Source organism: Leuciscus leuciscus (assembly GCF_965113295.1).
Source record: "Leuciscus leuciscus genome assembly, chromosome: 19".
In the NCBI taxonomy this organism is placed as follows: domain Eukaryota; kingdom Metazoa; phylum Chordata; class Actinopteri; order Cypriniformes; family Leuciscidae; genus Leuciscus; species Leuciscus leuciscus.
In genome coordinates this window covers 26,026,852-26,051,201 of record NC_138743.1, presented here as the reverse complement: position 1 = coordinate 26,051,201, position 24,350 = coordinate 26,026,852, and the positions used below count along the sequence as shown (strand labels likewise).

Genomic DNA, 24,350 nt, shown 5'->3' with positions numbered 1-24,350 from the left:
CAGAACAACTTTCTGACATTATGTTTTAATGTTATTTAAAGTACATTATGATAAATGCTTTCCTTGTTACATATATGTGCAACATTTCAGCCTTTGATAAATTATAAATATTAGCTAGATTATGTTCAATTACCTGTCTAGCGATGAATGTTTATGCTGAAATGTAATTAAATAATGGTTTGTATTTTAAAAGAAATCTTTCGAGTGTCATTATGTGAAGTGAGTTGGCGCACATGATTTATGTTTCGCGCTTCGATGCTCAATGCTTCGTGGTTTTCATGGTGCATTGTGGGACTTTTTAGGGAGCAAACGTTTTAATGCACTGGGAAGATTTTGCGATTTAGAGAGCCCTTAAAAAGGCCCTGACAGGCCCTTAATCAGTGCCCTGACTACTGAACTAGGGAGCTGATTGAGACGCACCCTTAGTCTTCCCCTGGCCACGGGCTTGAGACTAGCATGGAATTTTCTCACTCAAACCACTGCCTGCTGTTGCTTTTGATTGCTTTTAGAAGGAAAAGCTGCTCATAACTGCTGGTCTAAGATCAGTTTTCACCGTAGCACATTGGCGATTTGGCAAAAGATCCCTTGTGTATTAGTGTTTGCATTTTGGAGAGCATCATATGTTTCTATTTACAATGTAGACAGCTTTATTGATTATAACGAAACTTCATGATATCGCGTCATCGCCCCTAAAATGTCACCTGAAAAAGGCGACGTATAACCAATTCAGAATTTGAATGCATCTTTTGTATTTCATGCTTGACCAGCAGCCACGTACACGCTGCAAAATTTTGGGAGTGACATTTCCTTAATTCATGTATATTCATGTAATTGTCTCATTTGATTGGGTGGAACAGACTGTCAATCTGAGTGTGCCAGTGCCACCCTGGTCCTTATAAAACCTTGCCACAAGTTGGACTAGTGCATGGTAGTTTAATGAGATTGACAAGCTGTCACTTTAGGTTGGAGAGTGCTGCTTATGGGCAGAACTGCAGTCAGCCGTAGAGCGCTCCTTGTATATATGTGCATTTATGATTGATGGGCATTGTCAGATCCCACTTTTTCCTCCATTTACTCTCTCTTTCTGCTTTTCTCTCTCTCAATCTCTTATAAACCAGTGGCTATTTTCCTTGTCAGCTTGTGCCACTGCTAAACTGAAGCACTTGTCCTTTGACAGTGATCCTAGCCCACACAGGAGCTCTTTAAAGACACATACACACAAACACAGACACACACACACACACACACACACACACACAGGTATATATATATATATATATATGGAATTTCCCCTCAGAGACTTGATAGCAGCTGCTGTCACTTTATGGCAGTGCACCTGTGCCCAGCTGAGTCTCTTGTCAGTGGGTGTGTACAGAGCGACAGGAAGTGGCATTAAAGTTCAGTGAATATCACTACATGGATAGCCAATCAGATGGATAAACCCTCCAATGCATAAGCAGTGGTGAAATGAAACCTCTCTGCAGTTATTGACTTCTGTGATAGGCAGCATAGTCATAGTCTAGCTATAGTGCTTGCATCATAATATACTTGCTTTGGCAATTGCAGTCACATGGTATATTAAAATGCATAGGCGTAATTTGCAGGTGGGACATGTCCCCACAACTTTTTCTCAGGGTCGATATTGTCCCCACGACTTTTTGAAACAGTTTGAGGCACGGATGAATACAAAAAAATAAAACATCTCCAGTTAAATAGCAGAGCATTAATTTAGTTAGTTATTAAATAGAGACGATTTAGTGCATAAATGTGTTGTTTTTGAAAATATGCAGAGAGAGTGATTGTTGCCGCTGCTATCAGTGGCGCGGATACAGTGTCTTCACACGGTGCTTCAATCTATCACTTGACGCCGTTGCGGAGACTCTATATTTGTTCCAGTGAAATCACAAAACAAAATGCACACAAACGTGTCCCTGCTTGATATACACTTTAACCACTTATGAACATATTCGGTTTTGATAAAAAAAAATAAAAAAAAATATACGAGTGCGGATTAGAACCCGTAACCTCTGACACGCTTGGCAAAAGTTCTAACCACCAGACCATTACAGTATACAAGAAAAAATAGCGGATCTATGGATTTATTTAACAATATATATTAGTAGATTTCAATAAAAGACAAATTAAACCCAATGTAACATTACTATTACAATTTTTTTTCGATTGCTAAATGACAGTGGGCACAACTGGAGTCACATGTGCAAAACTCTAACTACAGTCTGCACAGCAGCAGTTCATGTGGACCAAACTCTAGTTCGTTTTTCATTGCTTGAACACAGTTTTCAAAACTCTACACACTTATCCCATGACTTTAACCACAACCTGCACAACACTGTGGATTTACAACACTTTGTTCAAATGCTAACACACTGCTGTCAAAACTATGAACCACACATTCAAAACAGAATAGATTTCAGCCTTGTGCCTTTCAAACACTGATGAGTGCAGTTTCAGCTGAAAGGCTAAGCAAGGGTCTTGTTTTAGACTTGTTTGTGAACACACACACACACATATATATATAGGTAGAGCTCAGAAAGACTAATTTTGGAAATGGAACAAGGAAGACGGGTTGGTGGAGGGAGAAGGGTGGCAGGGAGAGGGCGGATGCGTGCCGGATGTGAGGACACGAGTCCAGAGGACTGCCAGGAATGGATAAGGCACTCCAGAAGGTTCTTCCCCAGGTGCATGGCAAGAGAGAACATTAGATGTGATGTTGATGTAAACCTGTGGCCTGATGCTAGAGAGAGGCAGGATTAGCCCCTCAATTATTTGTTCGAATTACAGTATGTACTTTTAGTTTCTACCTTTTTTTTCTCATTACTGTAATTCCGTAAATTACTACTATTGAAGCAAACTGCTAATTTTCATTTACCTTAAAGAATTGTTATGTTCTAAAAATTTAAATAAATCATGTGAAAGAATTTCACTCTTTTCTTTGAAGAAAATATTACTTTGTATGAAGTCCCTGAAATTGTAAAGTTAGTATTTTCTGTATTGGTGTTTGATGCTAGTGCTTTTCCTCTCAGTGTGTTCTGAGTGACAGTGTGTGTTATCTCAGTGAGGGTTGTGTGTAGTGTTTGGCTGCACTGAGCCTGTTTTGAGCCATGTGTTAAGAGTTGTGTTGCTTGGAGTGAGTTTTGCAGGTGATGTGAACTGTTTAGCTCAGGTGACTGTTGGTAGTGCAGACTGTAGTTAGAGTTTTGCACATGTAGCTCCAGTTGTACCCACTGTCGTTTAGCAATCGAAAAAAACTGTAAAATTGATTAGGCTACTAGATATCGTAGTGTTTTTTTTTGTTTTTTTTTTTAAATTGTTATTGTACCCTGTACCACAAAATCAGTCTTATGTGTATTTTTTTTTAAATTGAGATTTATACATCATCTGAAAGCTGAATACATAATCTTTCCATTGATATTAGGTTTGTTAGGATATGACAATATTTGGCCAAGATACAACTATTTGAAAATCTGGAAACTGAGGGTGCAGAAAAATCTAAATTTTGAGAAAATCGCCTTTAAAGTTGTCCATTTCTATAGGCGATTGTGCTTCATCCACTCACAAAAATATATTTTTTATATATTTAAGGTGGGAAATTTACTAAATATCTTCATGGATCATGATCTTTACTTAATATCCTGATGATTTTTGGCATAAAAGAAAAATCGATAATTTTTACCCATACAATGTTTTGTTGGCTATTGCCACAAATATACCCGTGCTACTTAAGACTGGTTTTGTGATCCAGGGTCACATATATACAATAACCCCCCCACTCACACTCACACCCACCTGTACCACCCACTTTTTAAACAGTGATTTCAGTATGACTGTGGGCTCAACCAATTACTACATACCTTCTCCAAATTGTTTAAAGGGGTGGTATAATGCGCTTTTCACAAGATGTAAAATAAGTCTTTGATGTCCCCAGAGTGTGTATGTGAAGTTTTAGCTCAAAATACCCCACAGATATTTTTATATAGCATGTTAAAGTTGTCACTTTTTGAGGGTGAGCAAAAACGCACCGTTTTTGTGTCTGTCCCTTTAAATGCAAATGAGCTGCTGCTCCCAGCACAGGGGGCGGAGCTTCAAGAGCTTGTGTCCTTTTACCTCACACAGACATGCACTGAAATTTTAAAAACTTTTAGCCTTTTATGTTCAAACCGACATAAAGACGGAGAGACTGGAGAAGAAGTGACAACATGTAGACAACATTTCTGAATGGTTAGTTGGTGAATTTATGTAGCTTATGTGTAGTTATCTTCTAGTCATTGATTAGCATATTCTGTCTTGATAATCTATAAATCGTGTTCTGGGGGCAGGGTTTATGTAAATTTTAGGGTTGGTGATGTCACTAACCTGGGAGGAATGTTGTGTAGTCCCTATCGTTTGTTGTAGTCCTTAAAAGCGATTTGTTTAAAATAAAATATCTCCCTTTGCTTTGAACTTTGAGCGTCAGAACTTTGCAGATGTTGTTTATGCTCAAACAGCAACATTACACACTAACTAAAGTTTGAAAAGTGAAATCATATTCAACCACCCCTTTAACCAAAAACACTACTTGCCTGGCCATATGTATCCTTATGACTGTTATTAAAAATGTATGAATATAGAAAATTATGCATCACAGGTGACTGCACTAACATTCCGTTGACATAGAAGGGCCTCTATTGTGGCCGTGTCGAGAATATGAGCTGCTTATCTCCACACCATACCACTAACTTTATTTAAGCATCTATCAGGCATTCAAATCACCTACAGTGATTACTTTGTAAATGAAGGACTCTTTGCCCTTATCAAAATGTTAATCTATGCCGCTCCTGACCCTTGATGCACTAATAAATATTAACAGCACAATCAGATTATTCATAGCCTGGCACGTCTCCTGAGCTTGTTGTTTGGTAAATATGAGATCTGTTGTTCTAAAGGGGCATTTGTTAAACGTCACACTCCAGGTGTGTATTCAGTATTGCTTCATGAATAGCTCATGTGCACGTACTGATGAGAGAGTGCAGTAGCCAAAAATCACCAAAATGCACCAAATCAGTATATTAGAATGATTTCTGAAGGATCATGTGACACTGAAGACTAGAGTAATGGTGCTGAAAATTCAGCTTTGCCATCACAGCCATAAATTTCCTGTTAAAATATATCAAATATTGTAAACAGTTATTTTAAATTGCAAAAATATTTCCCTTCTGCTGTATCAAAAAACGCAGCTTTGGTGAGCATAAGAGACTTCCTTCAAGAACATTACACATGTTCCAAGTACAACCCCACACTTTTGAACTGTAGTATATTATACACATTATCACCTTAAACATTATCATCTTCTATAATATCAGATTATTAATGTTTATTAATGTTACTAATTTAAAATTATTTAAATAATATGAGGTTGAAGTGAACCTTTAAGCCAGACTTTGCCTTCCGCTGTTGTTTTTTAAGGTAAAGAATTACACGCATTGTGCATAGTTAGTGAAGCTTTTAGTTTTATTTGCATCACAGGAAGTTAGTAATTAGTTGTATAACAGAGATCTTCCCTAGAGCTTCATTCCATGTGACTGTACCACCCCTGGGGAGAAGGATAGAGCTAAAAGCAAGAGTACTGTATGTGTCCATGTATGCTGGGTTCAAAATCCCATCGGAATAGTGTTCCTGTCTGTAAGGCTCTGCTCTGCACTGGTGGTCCAATGAAATATGCAAAGTATATGCATAATAAAGCACCATTTGGCATCAGTTTTACCAATGAACACTGGGTTATTTTGTGTTGACTGTGTATTCGTCCCTAGAGTTTAAATGATTTGTGAATAAATTTAAAGCACAATAGAGTGTGTCCTCTCTCTGAAGACCTCTGACCTATCAGCATGATCACATTGATTGTGACTTACCCAGGGGCACAAACTTCAAATAATAGCAAATAGGGAAGGAAAACGAGGAATGAATATGGGCTCCATGGCAACAGTGAAACCCTTTGATATCCTTCCAGATCTTTCTGTAAGCATCTGATAGTTACCTGGAGAGGATTTTCAGCTCATCAAATGTATACTTTAGGACCTCGGGATTGACAAGAGCATAAATTGAGATCTAGCCAGTAGAAGTTGAAGGGAACATAGTTAGCATTAGCAGCACTCAAAAAGGAAGAAACTGTGTTTATACAGTAGTTAGGTTCAGAGCTATAAATATATATAAAAAACTGCATTCAGAATTAGTTTGTTCATGTGTTTCATTACCTTATTTGCTTAATTCCTTTAGTGAATTGGGCGGCAAAACAATGCCCAATAATTAGCAATATCATGTGCAAATAAATGCTGCTATCAGTGGGTGTGATTCTTAGTGAAATCTCCCTTTAGTCTGTGTTTCCTTGACTGTTGCATGTCTGCAGTCTAGCAGGCACAGTTTGCCACTCTTCTGCCAGATGTGTTGCATTTGGGGAAACATATGCTCCATTGTAGTTTTGGTCTGATAGTGTTCTATTCGGCTGTGATGGCCAAACCGAGACTTCCCTGAGGCTTTGCCATGTGGCCACTCGACACTGGCTACCCAGTGCCGGTTTTCCCCTGTGGAAGGACTATATCTGGAAGACGCCTAAGGTGTCCTATGCAGTGACTCTTTGCCCTTAAACAGCCAGATGGCCTGAACCATCCATTGTTTTTCTCCTTTTCTTCCTTCTGTGTGTGACATTTTTTCCGTCTCTTTCCTTTTCCCCCGTCATAAATCGTTTTCTAAACTTTTTTTTTACAATATTGTCACTATGACAATGGTACACTCTAAACCCTAAAACGACCGAAAAAACCCCCCCAAAACAATGTAAACAACTTTTAATAATACACATTCAGTTACATTAAGTGACCTGGGGTTTTGCTTTATTAAAAGAAAAGGAGGGATGAGTCGAAATTACTTTTTGTGAAAAAAACAAACATTATTCCATAAATGCTTGACTTGTATCGATTTAGTTTAACTTGTAATGAATCCAGAAACTTCTTTTAACTTACATGTAGCCAGTTTGCTCTGACATAAATCTGTTCCCCCCTGAATGGGCTTGAACAGACCAGCGTGCTATTTTCATACATCCTACCAATAAGTGCACACGGCTGATTTCCTCTCCTTATCCCTTCACTGAGTTCATTGTTCATGTGGCCGTGCAGAAAGACTTCCCCTCTATGTCCCTGTTGTAATGAGATAGAGTGGCTGCAAGAGCCCCGATGTGCTCAGACTTACTCTGGCACTGTATTGTTGTGTTTGTACATTCATGAGATGTGACTTAAATGGGTGAGCCGCACTGTTATTAATGTTTTACTTCTTTTCCCACCTTTTAAAAACGTTCCATCCGTCGTGAAAGCAAAAAGAGCATGAATGAGATTAGTGGTTAAAACATGGCAGTTACATTGGAATACACTTTGTAATCACTTGTTAAAGATCTTCTTGTGCAGTACTCAGCTAACTCAACTAACTTTAGGGTTATTGGGCTCAAAAGAAAAAACTTCCCATCAGTCTTTATTAATGAGAAAGCAATAACTTCAAAAGAGGCTCTCCATCGGATGCAACTTCTCCCTTCATGTCATGATGCTTTCATTTTAAAGTCATAAAGAAGCGTATGCCTTTGTGAAGATCCCCAAAGGTTCATAAGTCTCAATGTGAATAGATGAGGAAAGAGTTAGGCTGGTTAAGTTTGTGACATGTTGATGGCATAGACTTTAAAAATGGGATGTGGGTACACAAAATATGGGACTTTATTTGGAAGGAAGAGATGGGGAAGAACAAATTTCACTGGTGTCAGCAATTGATGGAGCCTCAGTGGAAATCAGCATGGGCCATTGCTTTTCGGTTGTGGAGCATGATGCCAGCAGCGCTACTAGTTGTGTGGAAAAGTGTGATTGTGAGTAAAGTAAACAGGAAGAAAGGAAGAGAAGAGGCAAAAAAGTGTTACAAGTTGCTGATACACCATTTGGTGTTCTGTGTGGCAGGATGGACCAAGTTTGCCAGGCTGACCAGGGCATTAACCAATAGCCGGGGTACACTTCAGCAGCTCACGCCTATGAACAAGACTGAGGTCAGCCACAAGCATTCACGACTGGCAGAGGTGAGTGTCACAAAAAAATAAAATAAATCAACCTGTTGGGGACTTTCCATTTACTTTTATACTGATCTAATGACATTTTCTGTCCCTTAAAAATAAACTTGGCCTTTTTTGCATTTTTATATTTTCATTAAAACTGCATTAAGTTTTTTTCCTCGCTTGGACCTTTGAGTGGTCAGGTTTTATGGCTGATTTTCATTACTTTTTGGAGACATCTGGGCCTCACAATGTAGGAAAAACCTGACCCACACACATATAATCTATATGCACATACAAAAAGGTCAGCTGTCTTTGTCTTCAGTTCCACATCGCAGAAATAAAGTCTGACATCATTTCCAGACAAATGATTGTTGACTCAGCTGTCCACTAGCTGCTGAAGTAAGCTTTATGTCTCTAAAACTTGGGTGTATTATATCTTATGGTTCCCTTACAACATGAATGGCCTTTTAATTCATGAGTTACAGTATAGTATATATTCCTTATAGTGCATAATTTTGACAGTGAAAAGACCAGCTTAGACCAGCATAATTTCTTTTTGTAGTGGTTTTGCTGCACTGCAAAAAAAATCCCAGTCTTATTTTCTAGAAAATAAATAAATAAATACAGACATCCTTAATAACAAATCACTTGACTTTATATGGTAAGAATTGATTGAGGTTTAAGGCCCGTTCACACCAAGAATAATAACTTTAATTATAACTATATTAGTGTTCACACCAACAGGCGATAATATTCTGTTTATTGTAGTCATGCACTGCAGTTTGCTGTCTGCCACTTTAAATGCTCCAGCTCTTTTAAGCTGTGTGATTGGCTGTCAATGTTTTTATTGTTCATCAGCTGGAAAAATTTTCTGAAAGTGATTCCAAAGATTTCATTATTCTGTGTTGTTATAGTTGTGATGTTGATATCGCTATTCTCATAACTTTTAGTTTATAGAAATCTTATAGTGATGTGTGAACATTGGTGTGAACAGGCCTTTATGGTTAAATCAGCAAAAAAAAGTATGCAAATAAATGCATCTTGTTTTAAGGATGTTTGCATATGTTTACTTAAAAACAAGGCAAAAATACTGAGGAAAAAATCCAGGTGGGCCCGCATAACATGATATAAACCAGCAAAACTGGATGACTTTCTTTTTTTTAGCAAAGCTGGTTGATAAGGGTAGGCTTTAGTTAAAAAGTTAAGAAACCATGTGGTGACACCAGAACATTAAAATTCCATTCAAAACATATGCTAGTGACTAAAAATCTCAACGTCTGACCCCTTTTTCATCTCTCTCTCTCTCTCTCTCTCTCTCTCTCTCTCTCTCTCTCTCTCTCTCTCTCTCTCTCTCTCTCTCTCTCTCTCTCTCTCTCTCTCTCTCTCATTTTTTTTATTAACTCATTCAGTTTCTGTCTCATTCAGGCTCTTCAGCTGGGCTCTGACATCCTCCCTCAATACAAGCAAGAGGCTCCTAAAACTCCACCTCACATTATATTGCACTACTGCACCTTTAAGACCACTTGGGACTGGGTCATCCTTATCCTCACCTTCTACACGGCCATCATGGTGCCATATAATGTGTCATTTAAGACCAAACAGAACAACCTGGTGTGGTTGGTACTGGACAGCGTGGTGGATGTCATCTTCCTAGTGGATATTGTGTTGAACTTTCATACAACTTTTGTGGGACCTGGAGGAGAGGTCATATCTGACCCAAAGCTCATCCGTATGAACTACTTGAAGACCTGGTTTGTCATAGACCTGCTGTCTTGCCTGCCCTATGACATCATCAATGCCTTTGAAAACGTGGATGAGGTAAGCACATGTTTTTATTAAAGCAATATTAATTGATTATTTAAATACAAATATTAATAATAATAATCATGCACACACGCATACACACACACACACACACACACACACACACACACACACACACACACACACACACACACACACACACACATATATATTCAGCAAGGACATTACATCTATCAAAAGTGACTGTAAAAATAAATAAATAAATAAATAAATAAATAAATAAATAAATAAAATTCAAATCAATGCTGTTCTTTTGAACTTTGCTTTCAAGAATGTTAAAAAAAAATTTTTTTATCATGGTTTCAACAAAAATATTAAGCAGCACAACTGTTTTCACCATTGATAATAAGAAATGTTTCTTGAGCACCAAACCAACATATTTGAATGATTTGACAACATTGACATAATTTCGTCATATGTAACGAATCATTCAATCAAAGGAATCATTAATGGAACTGTTAAGGAATCTTTAAGAGTAATCCGAATCGTTACCAGAAAGGTTAAATTCCTTATGATTCCCATAGTGTATACTCTGATTCACACTCATTTGGAGAGGATGTATGAATGATGTGATTCTGTTTCATCTGCATAGATTTGCTTTTATGTGTTGGTCTCTGCTGTGATAATGACTTAACTAAATACTTTAGCAACTTGAATGATGATTTAACTTTAAGACTTTGAAACAATTTACTCTGTGCATTATGTCTTTCATCCAAATGCCAAACTAAAATCTTTTGTTTACAGTTTATTTGATCAGATGTAACATATCTGATTGTTCTCATGACCAATTATGGTCAATAATATTTCATCTTCTTTGCTTTTATTAGCTTTGGTCTCATGTTAATGAAGTATTCCAATTAAGTTTTCTGTGCTCAGCTCTTCTGTGCTCGCATTAAAACTGATTAAACTAAAGTTGGTTATTTATCTGTGGTTCTTGTTTGTGGTAATTATTGTTTGCACAGGACTTCTCCAGCATACATTTAAATCTCTTACTGAGAAGAAACAAATGCAGCTTTTGTTCTTCTGTCTTTCACTTGCACAAGCGGTGCTGCTCAATGCGTGCTTTTGTGCGTGTCAGTAATGCTTTATTTTTCTCACCGAATGGGATTAGGGTTTTAGTGGACTCCTCCTCAACATTTCTAGTGGCTGAAGCTCTGACATGAAAACTATATCCATTATTGCCATCTCTTTCCGTGTCAGTGGCTGCTCACTGTACTGGGCATTAGCCTACCCACCCAGACAGTTCAGTGATAAGTGAGCTGGTTGAATCCTGGAGTCTGAAGATATTTTGAGAAATGCTTTCAGTGATTTATTTTTTGTTGAATGCTTTGAATGGAATGGAAATATTAAATGGGTTTGGTTACAGACTTTCTTCAAAATATTTTCTTTTGTGTTCCGCAGAAGAAAGAAAGTGATACAGGTTTGGAAAGACATGAGTGATTAAATGATGATCTATCCCTTTACATGTTCTTGAAGTAAATTATAGTGGAGGTTAGGGTTAGTTCCTGGATAAATTACACCTGTGTTTTGGGTGTAAAGCACTTCCAGTGCTCTTTTTGTACTTATTTGGAGTTCTACTAGTGGATCTGCTGGAGATTTTACTCGCCATGCTTTTTAATCTGTCCTGTCTGGAGGCATCAGTCCAGCTAATATTAGAGCGACTGTGGACATTCAGAATAAAATATGATTCTCCTTTAAGCTTCTTTACATTATTCATCTCCATATGCATGGTATGATATATTTATCCAATAAAATACCTATTCAGCTTCCTACTGGTGCCCAGAAGTTCATGGTTGCCCAGGCAACTGGCATCCTCTCCCATTGTGGTGATGTTGTTGGAATGCATTAGTCTGCATCATTGGAACACAATGAAGTTCCAAAACTGGCCTGATCTCAGTGAAGTGTTCCTGTGTCATCTGGGACTGAGCAGGCACTGCTCTGTCACTCTTGATGTTGTTGAAATCTGCATGTACAGGCTGAGTTCAGCTAAGGTTACATCTCAGATACTTATTCTGTAGTTCAAATAGGGGAGATTAAATGTTTGTTTGTGAGGCTGCTTTATTTCCTTAAGCTTAGTGATAATTCTGTGATCAAGAGCATCTCATATTACACTTTTAGTGAGATGGTATTGGACTATACAGCGGGAATGTTTTGGGTATTATGTTCAATAGGTTTTGGGATTTTTTTAGTTTACCATAATTTTAGGAATATAATGAAATCCAAAGAAATACACTTAAGCTTAAAATCAAACAAAATTACAGCCACTTGCGTGTTGTAATCTTTGGAGTGGAAAAGTTAAGATTTCCATACTGTGTTTGCAAGTTTCAGAGCCCATGCTATTCTTACACCTTACGTCATTATCTTGTCAAAAAACAGCCACCAGTTATTAAAAAGTTATGATTTGAGCGTTAAACCCCCGTCCCAGAAACCAATAAGCTGAGGTGAAAAACTTGTAATGTAATATCAAAGACTTATAAAATTTTATTTCATTGAGCAATATGGCAACTCAATACTGCAAAAAATGGTTTCTTGATAAGAAGGAATTTCTTTGAACCTGTGATGCTGTAAATAACCATTTAAGAACCTTTATTATTAATAGTGTGAGGAGATGATCTCTGTCAGCTGACAGCTTTAGAGTAAGTTTTAATAAAGAAGGAAACAGATCAAGATAGATCATTAAAAGGATAGAGAACAGAGGAGAAACAGAATAAAGCAATAAGTCCTGCGAAGCCGTGATTTAGAACAGCTAAGGGGCGTTGTTAGGCACGACGCGGAGCAGAGTTTTTATAAAACAGTTACTCTGTAAAAATATTCATTTTAATATTTATTTTATTCATAAAATAAACACCAGCAACAAAAAATATAACGTTATAACACATTTATTCCTCCGCCAAGCAATGTAGTTCCAAATAGACCGGCAACAACAAAGAATCACAAACGGCAGTTGCGCAGTACTAATGTAATGCGGTCACAGGTTTATGTTTGTTGAAAAATTTACTACGGCTTCGAACCATTCAATCATGCAATATGGTTGATTCTCAACCAATCAGAATCAAGGACCAGAACTATCCGTTTTATAAAATTTGATTGATCAAACTCAAAAGCATTTTATATAAATTTAAGCATTTAAGAATAAAATAAATGTTGAGTAAAACATCATATGCCAATGTGTTTATATTGTGCATACTGAATACATTTACCAGCAGAGACTGTTTATATGAAAGCTGATGGTCTCTTACACAGCTGCTGTTGAAATGTCATACCCAGTTTTTTCAGCTGACCCCCAATGAATTCTGTTTTGTCTCCCAAACCTGAAACAAACCACAATCTCAACAGGACACTTGTTGAGCTGGCAGACGTTAGATGCCCACTGAGCCCTGAAAACCAGAGAGGGTTTTGAGGACGGCAGTGCAATTTTATCAACACTAAAAGTAATAATTAGTATTTCAATAACCAGTAATCTAATAAAAAATATATTTCAAATTTTTATTATTTTTATTATAACAATCATGTTGAAATAATTTAATGCCTTACCCATTGGCAAAAAGGTTTTTGTTTTGTTTTAAGCAGAAAAGTTTGCTAAACCTGGGAAAACAAATTATTAATGGGAAAAGAAAACTATATGCATATAAGTAATGAAAATATAAATTATATTATTTAAGAATCTTGTTTATTAGATTTTAAATTACAAAAATACTGACTGAAAAATTATTTGCTGTTTATTAAATGCTCTTAAATGCCTTTGAAACTTTAGCAAACAGAAAACTTGTGATGTCACTAACAATAAAAAAAATCTGCTCATAATAAAAAAAAAAAAAATCTAAAAAAAATCTGCTCATAATAAAATGCTGCAAAGTGTGTTATAAATATTTGAAGGCACAGGCAGTTGACAAGAGTGCGACTGTCCGTCATGGGGATTGATGTGCAGCTGTCAGATGTTTTCCTATGAGCTGGAGCCTGTTCTGTCTTTGTGTCCCCTGTGGACCACATGTCCCTGTCTATGGCTATTCCGGTCTCTTGACTTGTGTTGTAAAATACTTGCTCTTTTTCTGCACATATTATAGGGATATATTATAAATGAAAATTCTGCCATGTGCTCGCCCTCATCTTGTTCCAAACTTTCTTTCTTTTGTGGAAAATAAAAGGAAATTAAGAAGCTCTTACACTTATGAAGTAGCTCTCCAATGTTTTGTTATATGCCTCAAGACACAAGAACAGATATAGATTTATAAGGAGTATAATCGCACTCCTTTCTTATATACTGTATATATAGTTCTTATGTCTGGAGGCATATAAGAAAACATTATGTATATACACATTTTGGGGCTTGACAGTCACTTGGTCACTGTATAGTTTTTATAGTTTGTGTTGTATGGAAAAGAGCAATATGCACATTCTGATATATATCTTTTAATTTGTTCCACAAAATAAAGCCATATAAGTTTGAAAAAATATGAAGGTGAGTGAGTGATGACAGAATTCTCAAGTGAACTATTCCTTTAATCATTTCACAATATCCATTGTTCAGAAGGTGTATACATCAATTATTGTTACATAACGCTTGTGTTTTTTTAGCATCTTGATTTGCTTACAGCTGCTGTTCTGTACATACTAATTACTTTGACACGTTCAGTGTGCTGCTATCCAGATGTAATATCTGTAAATGGGTCTCTTGAATACTGAAGTCCATCTCTGAGCTTATTATATGCATGCGCCAGTGTAGTTTGGCGTGATGCGAAACGTCTGCCTCTGTCTTTCTGACTTAGGATCCCATTGTAGACCCTTCTGCGGTGGGCCACTTGCCAGCTACAGCCCACTCTTCACGCAACGCCACACGTGCGGAGGACTCTGTGTTGCCTGTAAGTTCGCACTCCTTTCTTGTGTTGTTTATGGCCCTTCTGCACCATTTTCTAATTTGTACTGCAGTTCAGTAACCTCTCCCCTATTCAATGTTGAGCAGAGATGCACTAATGGCTCTCTAATTTATGCTAATGTTGCTCTGAATGCTGCACCCCTTAGTGTGTTTGTTTATCTAAAGTGATTTTAGATGCAAGTCAATTCAAATTAGATGGCGCAAGCTTCATTCTCCATGCCCTGACACACACAACCACACACAACATGTTTCTCCAATAGGCATTAATGTTTCTCTTCCATTATCCCATGTTACATCTATGGGGTCGTCACATCTAACTGAACATTTATGAGCACACATAACCTTCTACTGTTCACACCCTATTCATCTGTTTGGCCTTAAAGACAAAGACAAAAAAAAAAACGTTATGGTTTACTAAATGCTACATAAGCACAGTTGCAAATTAGATATAGACCCTCAAAATGATAAATTACTTGGAAAAGTATCCATTAGGAGCTGCTCTGCCTGGGGAGTTGACTGTGTTGGCAAAATTAGCATCAGTTTTTTTTGCTAGTGTAATAAAAGCCTTAGGTTTTCATGCAATATTGCAGAATGAACACATCTATTTTTACCTTCCTTCCTCCGTGTCGGTGTCTAGGGAAAATTGCTCCTTTCAGGAACATAAAGCATGTTTGAAAATTAGCCTTTTGATTATGTGACGGCTGGAACAAAAAAGCAGAAATCCTCAGTGGAGGAAATGCTAATTAAACCTGTGAGGTACATATCACGGTCACTATTTATAAACAGTTCTGGGCTGACAGTCCAAAGCTGTTGAGGATGCAACAATTAGGTATACTTACTTCTCACCCCCTCATTTTCACTCTGCCAGCTTAAAAAGTGAATTCCATCAAGTGTCTGCAGAGAACGTATTGTTCCATTTTTTTCCTCTGGAAGATAGAATACATTTGACTGAAACATTTAGGATCAATTACAAAGTTCTATACGTGCTTCTGCTCTCTCATGTTTATTCAATATTTAATTCATATTTATTAATGCTTATTAATAAAGTTATTGAATATTTAATTGTCTGGACATCTCAAAATGGGTATCCATTTTTAATTTTCTACATTATAAAGTTGTGACGCCTAAATTCAGTTGTAGCATTTCAAGTCTGCTTTAGTTTTTAGGTGTTTTCTTATTTTATTTTTTAATGCATTATAGTACGGATGTTTAATGTCGGAGATTTATTGGTTATTGGCCATGATATAAATATCTAGTTAAGCCATGAATTCTAGAGTGCGCAGGCACTTTACATGCAGTCAGTAAGCAATCACATCATTACCACATGACATAAGCTGATTGGCCTCTGCTGATCTTGCAACCAATGAGATTGCTTGTTCAACATATCAGAGTTCCTCTAAAACCCTCCATCTCCCCCCGGCTCCACATGCCTAGAGCTGCAAGTTTATTTATGCAGCAACAGCATATCTCACATGCTCACAGCAGCGTGTCTGTGAATCTACCGTACCAGTAGTACTGGTACCAGTCGGTACTAGAAAAAAAAAGGTTAACACTAACAACATTTCTTCAGTAACGGTAGTACTGAGTGCCAGGTATATTTGGTACACGCTGATAGACGCTGCTTTCAAATGCTCTCGTTCTCGTTTGTTTGAGCGCTCTCTGAGTGTCAAAGGTTTCTATTTACACCGTGTTTTTATAAGTTTGAGCATTGTAGCCAATCACAATCATATCTGTTGAGCGCGTGAGCGCAAGTTTGTCCAACTTGAGCTGCGTGTGCGGGAATCCTGTGTAAATACGATGTAAATAAGAAATTCATTGTACAATTAAGACAGCTTTTTTATTATAACGGGTGTTTTCGCGAAAGTACAAAATTCAGTGACCTTGTGATTTAGGGATTGACAGCCTTAGTAATTATAAAGGGATGGCTATGCTCTTGCTTTCTGTTTATTACCCTTTCACAATCTGAATACAAGTTTAGTTTTTTATGCCACTAAGTACACTGCACAGTTTCTGGATTGAAAACTGTATTTTAATGCACGATTGAGTCGGAAACTGCCATGATTGACAGTGATAACCAGTGGACAGGACAAAATTAGAAAAAAAAAGAAAAAAAAATTACCGAAAATTATCGGTTACCGAAATTGGTACAGAGAACTGCAAATATTAACTGGTATTGGTACCGACTACTGAAATTTTGGTAACGTGTCAACCTTGGTAGCATGTCAATACTAGCAGATCTAGTCCACCAAGGCCACATACATTAACATTTCCATATTCATTAACATGCTAAAACTATTTTGAGAGTTGTTATGATTGAAATAAATATAATTATGGCTTAATGATATAATATAAACAATTATCAAAACTATCGCATTGACTAGAATTGTAATATTGGTGTGACCCTAATTTTCAGCTTCACTGGAACAAGTCTTTCATTTTCACTGGGAGTGACTGCGACCACTGGTGATGCTAAGTAATCTAAGCAAAACCTACAACCAGTAAGAGAGTGCAAGCAGTTGTATCATGTGATCTGATTCCTGATACACTTTAATATTGCATTTGTATAGAAACGCCTACTAGCAAACAAACTCCGGTGATTAAACCTCTGTCACTGTGACCCTTTCTTAGTGGCCCTTTAGAATTGTAGCACTTTCATTTAACCCCATATTTAGTCTAGATCTTCCCCCACATTCCTTGCAGAAAATGTCTGCATATTTTACGTAGGCCTACCTATGAGTTAATGCTGTATTTGTGTACGTTAAGAAAAATATATGTTAATCAAAGTGGCCTTTTTTTCCCTTTAAAGACCTATAATCTGCATTGGCCTGAAGTTGACAAGCAATGTTTAAGCTTTTGTTCAAAGGAATACAGTGCAAGTGTGGGCATAGCTGAGTGAAAGCATCCTCTTTATTTTGCTTTCAGAGCCAAAAAGACTATATTTATTTCACCCTTTAATGACACAGACTAGACAACATACATCCAAACTATTAGCTGTTATCTTTCATACGCTTAAAAGAATTTGCCTGATCAATATAACAACTTTGTTCACTCATGAGATCTAAGGTTCTCTTTGGATGTGCCCTGTGGAGTTGTAGGATCAGTCAAGGAACCTAGCTATCCATTGTCTCCTGCTCCTCTGACATGAAAGGTGTCTGATCAAAGTGGCTATAGGCTGAACGAGCAGGTCTCTGGAGCTATATGACACCCGTCAACATGGAATTATTCATGTTCAAGTGAACATGGAAGATCTTACCTTGAAATCGACACCTGGCTTTTTAAAGTCATGATCTGTATTAATTAAGCCTTTCAAGTGTACCTTATGAATATAAGCCTATTTATACAGTATGTGCCTACATACATACATCGTTACATTTAGGTTTGTTTTTTTAAACTCAGATTGTTTTCTTTTCAGTCTGTTATGTTTATGTTGCACACATATAGGTATGTAATCTTCCAAACCTATGCAAAAATGTGCTGCATATAAGTAAAATGTGAAGAGTTCATAATGCTCTTTTTTTCTTTCTTTTTTTTCTTCTGGATCTATTAATTTATTTAAAAATACCTAAATGTATTTTGCTACATACAATGACTTGAATACAACTCTTCTAAAAATAGCATAATTAATTTCTAAATTAAAATTTATTTGAATAATTTTTAGAGGCATTAAGTAAAAAATAAGGGAGTTACAACAATCCTGATATCATAATTAATCATTTGATGCGACCAGTGTGTAGTAACATGCGGGGAAAACAGAAAACAGAAAATTATAGAGAGAACCTGCAGACCCTGTCATTTCATGAAATAAATTCCATGTATACCCACCGAAATACATAATACATAATATTCATGAATTAATAGTTTATATTTTGTGGGGGAAAAAAATTACCTTTTGAAAATTATGATTAAGGTGTGCACACTTGCATGTATTCATGGCAGATCTTCTTAGTCTTACTTGGGTGTTATTTTTTCTTTTGTCTGTAGGTCATCTAGTTTTAACATGTTCTTACCATCTCTCTTTTCTTTGCCAGGGTCTCAGCAGCCTGTTCAGCTCATTGAAAGTGGTGCGTTTACTCCGCCTGGGTCGAGTGGCACGCAAACTGGACCACTATCTGGAATACGGTGCTGCTGTATTAGTTTTACTGGTGTGTGTCTTTGGCCTGGTGGCACATTGGCTGGCCTGCATCTGGTACAGCATTGGAGATTACGAGGTCATCGATGAGGCAACCAACAGCATCAAGACGGACAGCTGGCTTTATCAGTTAGCTAACAGCATTGGCATGCCATACCGCTACAATGCCAGCGGTTCTGGCCAGTGGGAGGGTGGTCCCAGTAAGCACACGCTCTACATATCATCTCTCTATTTCACCATGACAAGTCTCACCACCATTGGCTTTGGGAACATTGCACCAACTACAGACGGGGAGAAGATCTTCTCTGTGGCCATGATGATGGTGGGCTGTAAGTATCACTAAATGGTTTCCTTGCTTTCATGCTTCATCAGAAAGTTGGTTAATGCACGGACATTAGGAATGCGCAATATCTTGGTGTCGTACCGGTTATTGGCCAATATTAGAGATGTTTTGGGTAATGCTCAATATTGTATATTTAATTGGACATGGTCATTTTTGATTGCCTTTGCCATCTTCTAACACACACTTAAATTTAATGTTTAAAAACCTTAAAGCTGCAGTCTTAACTTTTTTGTGTTTAGAATTGACAAAATGTATATAATGAGCGAGTACATCATGAATCCATTTTACAAACCGTGTTTTTGTATTATCCTGAATAACTACGGTACTCCTATAATACGTGTTTATATTCTGACTATTTAAGACCGGTCGGGTCGTACCACTGCGGAGTAGCCCAATACGTGTGTGACTTGTCATAGACATAAACAGAGAGAAGTAGCTCCTGCTACAATGTTCTTCCGCAAGACTCATGCAGTTCTGTTTATTAACCGCTAGAGCGCCAAAAGTTACGGACTGCAGCTTTAACAAAGGAATATCCATTTTTCATACTGTACATTGGGATAAAATAAACTTAAAATACACCTAAATTAACCTATAGCATTTAAAATAACAGATTTTAGTTTTTAATGTTTTATTTTGTATTTATTTAGACAAAAATAGTGTAGAATTTGATACTGACCAATTATGAAATATTGGCTAGAATTTTAATATCAGTGCATCCTGTATGGTTTAAGCTAATCTTCTCAGTTGGGAATATGCTTCAATTAGCATCAGCGGAGTGCCTATTATATTCTCACCAATCAGCGCATGTCAGCAAACTTTAAGTGGAATTTAAAAGCATTGCAGACATATTGATAGGTATCATATATCATCATATAATTTGATATAAAACAATTTTCTGCCCTTGCAGGATTTCTGTTTAGAAAAACATTTGCATCATGTCCTAATATGACCTGCGATGCATCTTTGAAAACATTTCCTGAAATTTCTCTCTCTAAGCTGCTACATTTGATAAAAAATTAATAAGATTGTGCAGGCTTTAAACCTCCTCAGACTGTAACGCCTCACTTTGCTCTTCGTCACCTAATCACTTTCTGTTATCTTCAGAGTTCTCCAAGGATCCTAAGTACTGTAGCAGTGCATGTCAGCTTTTGAGTTACAGAGAGCAGGTCCATCAGAAATCCATTAGAGATCCACAGGTCTAACAGATAGCATGAGATACAGTAAACTAAGCTGTGACTAGTAGCTTTTTGCTGAGATGGCGAGTGGTAGGCAGCCAGGAGTGAGTCAATGGGGAATAATGGCGCTGCTTAATACATCATTTAGGAAGAGACATATTGTGCAATACTTCTGACAAATTAAATGGCAGTTAGATTACTGTTCAAGGTGAAGTGTGTAATTTTTTTGACGCTAATATACTACCTTCTATACCAGTTTAAGATGCAGAGACAACTGAGTCAGCCTTTTTCAAAACATCCCTGCAAAAAAAAGAAAGCAAGAAATATATATATATATATATATATATATATCAAATATGTTATAAATATATAAAATTCTAAAATATCTAAACATCCTTACAAGATAAATAGAATTCAAAAAAATTAATTGACATAAAAAAAACTAAAAACAAGCGGACCCAACAATTCCGCTTGTAGGGTCGCTGGGATGCTGGAGCCTGTTTATTTATTTATTTATTCATCCAAACTGCTTGACCTATGTAGGATCGCTGGGATGCTATAGTCAGGATCTTTTAGCAAGCAGTCTTTATTCCATGAACACACAAACACAAAGATAATCCAAACTTTTTATTTATTTAAAAAATTTACAGTTCTTTGGATTTATTTCTTTAAAAAATATAAAAATATTAGGGGTGTAATGATACCCTTATTTCACGATTCGATACATATCACAAATTGAACTCACGATATAATATTATTGTGATACTCCAAGACACATAGTAAAAGGTTAACAAAAAATGTACAGTTGATTAAAATGCTAAATTTGGTATTACATTGGGTGTGGAAATAAATTGGCTTGGACTTGGTGCTGATAACCCAATGCATGTGACACCAGAATAAAAATATGATTCTGAAGCTGAAAATACAGAATTATTTTAGACGAATATGTTTGCACTCTGTCACTGGCTACATATATTTAAAATAATGTAGGCCACTTTTTTACTGGTAACATAAGACATTTGGCATTATCAGGACCCACAAATATTCCCCCCATTGGCAATGCATTATTATACATTATATTCAACATTATAAATAGTAGTTTAATGCAGTACTGACACTAAAACTCTGTAAACCTGAATTTTTTCTCACAAAGAAATGTTCATTTTGGGTGAACTATACATAATATATTGTCACTATAACGATACACATTGATGCATTTTTGTATTGCGATATATTGTTACACCCCTACAAAATATATATGAGCAGTGATTGCTGTTTATTTTAATAGTATGACACTTGTGGCTCAGTATGTGGTGTGAGATTTCATTTTTAGACGTGCAGTGAGTGTCACTAGTAGCGCAGAAATTACATGCTTCAGCTTTAAAGTTTTAATTAGAAAGCTGACTAAAGGTAGTTTAATTTGGCAGACTTATAAAGCACAGCTGGCTTCAGATCAGATTTAGCGGTAGTGGGCCGCAGTGCTAATCATTTCCTGATGTGTAGTAGTGCAGTGCTTGCTGTTGGTTTATTGCTTGGTTGTTCTGCACCGTCTGAGTTTCTTGTCATACTTCTCTCTGCGAACACAAATGACAGCAGATGGGGAGAAAGTACTGTGTTGTTTGTGGATTTATCTCACAGTGCTACAATATGGTGCATTGCGTGGTATTCTGTTGTACTACATTAGCCAAATCCTATACTAAATTATGATGAAGCAGACATTTTGCATTAATGAACCATATGAATTCATAAAGACCAGCAGATTTACACAAACGGAGTTTAATTGCCTGTTCGCAGAGTCATATTTGTGCTAATCACGGACTTGTGGATGTACTTTTTCTGTGGTCTTGTAGAATAAATGTTTAATGCACGGTATGAATGGGACTGGATTTATATTAGATCTGTGGAATTACCATTAGACTAATCACCATGGCAAAGCCAGCTGTGCTGATCTGGCCCTTTTTATTTAAGTGAAACATAGAGCTACAGTTTAGACTCTTGTTCTTCTCCTTTGTTGCATAAATCTTCTTTGTTCTTCTTTTTAAAAATGTAAATCCTGGGCTTCTAGGCTTGCTAAGGTTGTATGTATCTTGACTGAGAGAGAGCAATTAGGACTGCTAATTGCTGCCCTTAAAGGGACAGTTCATCCCTCATTACTCATGTTGTTCCAAACCCATATGACATTTACTCTATGGAACACAAAATGTAAGGGTGTATTCACAACTGCCTTGTTTGGTTCGATTGAATCGAACTCTAGTTCGTTTCCACCCTTGGTGCGGACCTTTTGGGCAGGTGTGAATACAGCAATCGCACTCGGGTGCGGACCAAACAATCGAACCAAGACCCAGCTGAAGAGGTGGTCTCGGTACACTGTAAAAAAATTCTAACCTCTCTAAGTCAAAATTTTCTAGTGACTGGTCACATCTACATTTTTCAATTGGCCTAAGTGCATTTCTTGTTGCAATAGTCTGTTAACATTGGCTCAATTTTTTTTTGCACTTCCTGATTTCCCTACTTGAAAATCCTTGTCCAATGATTGGACGACCTTAGCACACGTGTGGTTTTGTTTACAAATTTTGGTTCACTTGCAAAAAGAGCAGTGTGAAAGCGAACCGTACCAAACCAAAAAAACAAACATTTTATTTGGTCCGGACCAAAGCAAGTGAACTATCGGACTTTCCTGGTGTGAATACACCCTAAGTGATTATATTCACTGCATATGTTCACTTCCAGTGAGCTGTTATCTCGAAAATGGTTGTCAGTTATTAGAACTCTGACTTGTGAATAAATCAATCAGAAATTTTGATTCTGTTGCAGAATGATTATTTTAATATGATTTATACTGTTATAGTATTTATTCATATTTTAAATGAGCTTAAATGAGCTCCTGATCAAAACACAGGCGATGAAGAAGCAGAAACAATAATAATATGTAGGGGTGGCACGGTTCACAAAACCCACGGTTCGGTTCGTATCACGGTTTTAGGGTCACGGTTTTCGGTTCTGTACGGTTCTTGTTGTTATTTTTTCTTTTAATCTTTAACACTCCAAACATGTACTTCAGCATATGATATATAGCTTAATTATCTAATTATTAATTTATTTCATAAATGGGGCGTGTTTGCAAAACGCAGCTTCTCATTTCCCATTCCGAAGTAATATAGTGAGCGCGCGGTCACCGTGAGGAAACTTTCAGTGGCCCTGGAGGTCCATCCATCTGTAGTGAGAGCTACGTGGGGACAGTTCTTTGTCAATTTCTCCTCGTGTCTCGTCATCATAGGTGTAATTTGCGGGTGGGACATGTCCCCACCACTTTTTGCCAGGGTCGATATTGTCCCCACCACTTTTGAAACATCTCGCGGCACAGGTGTACCAATACAATTAAATAAAACATCTCCAGTTAACTAGCAAAGTATTCGTTTCGTTCGTTTGTTAAATAAAAAGCAATATAGCGCTGAAATGTGTTTTTTTTAATCAAGTGATCAAAGTGCTCGTTGCCGCTGCGATCAGTGGCGCTGATACAGTGTTCTCTTTTGGCTCGCGCACACGCCGCACAGTCTTCACTCGGACGCGCGCTTCAATCCGTTGAGGATACTCTCTATTCGTTCCGGTGAAATCACAAAACAAAATTCACACAAATCTGTCCCTGCTTGATATACAACCACTGATAAACATAATCGGTTTTGATGAAAAAGCTAAAATATATATACGAGTGCGGATTAGAACTCAGAACCTATGACACGCTTGGCAAAAGTTCTGCCACTGGACCATTAAAGTACATACGTGAAACAGTCGATCTATGTATTTATTCACGTGAAAAAACAACATATAGTGGAGTAGATCTCATTAAAGGTCTAAGTAAACCGAGTGTACTATTTAAATCGATTGCTGGACATCGTAATGTTATTCTACATCTGATTTATGATTTAGCATTG

General features: G+C 37.0%; 1 protein-coding gene across 1 annotated transcript in view; it reads left to right on the top strand.

Annotated features, from left to right (window-relative positions):
- kcnh5a (potassium voltage-gated channel, subfamily H (eag-related), member 5a) overlaps positions 1-24,350 on the top strand; it is a 97,917-nt gene that overhangs the window by 19,922 nt on the left and 53,645 nt on the right. The window contains exons 5-8 of the mRNA XM_082146781.1: positions 7,983-8,098; positions 9,500-9,892; positions 14,665-14,757; positions 18,800-19,229. Coding sequence (XP_082002907.1) covers positions 7,983-8,098; positions 9,500-9,892; positions 14,665-14,757; positions 18,800-19,229 — 1,032 coding nt within the window. The remainder of the gene's footprint in view (positions 1-7,982; positions 8,099-9,499; positions 9,893-14,664; positions 14,758-18,799; positions 19,230-24,350) is intronic.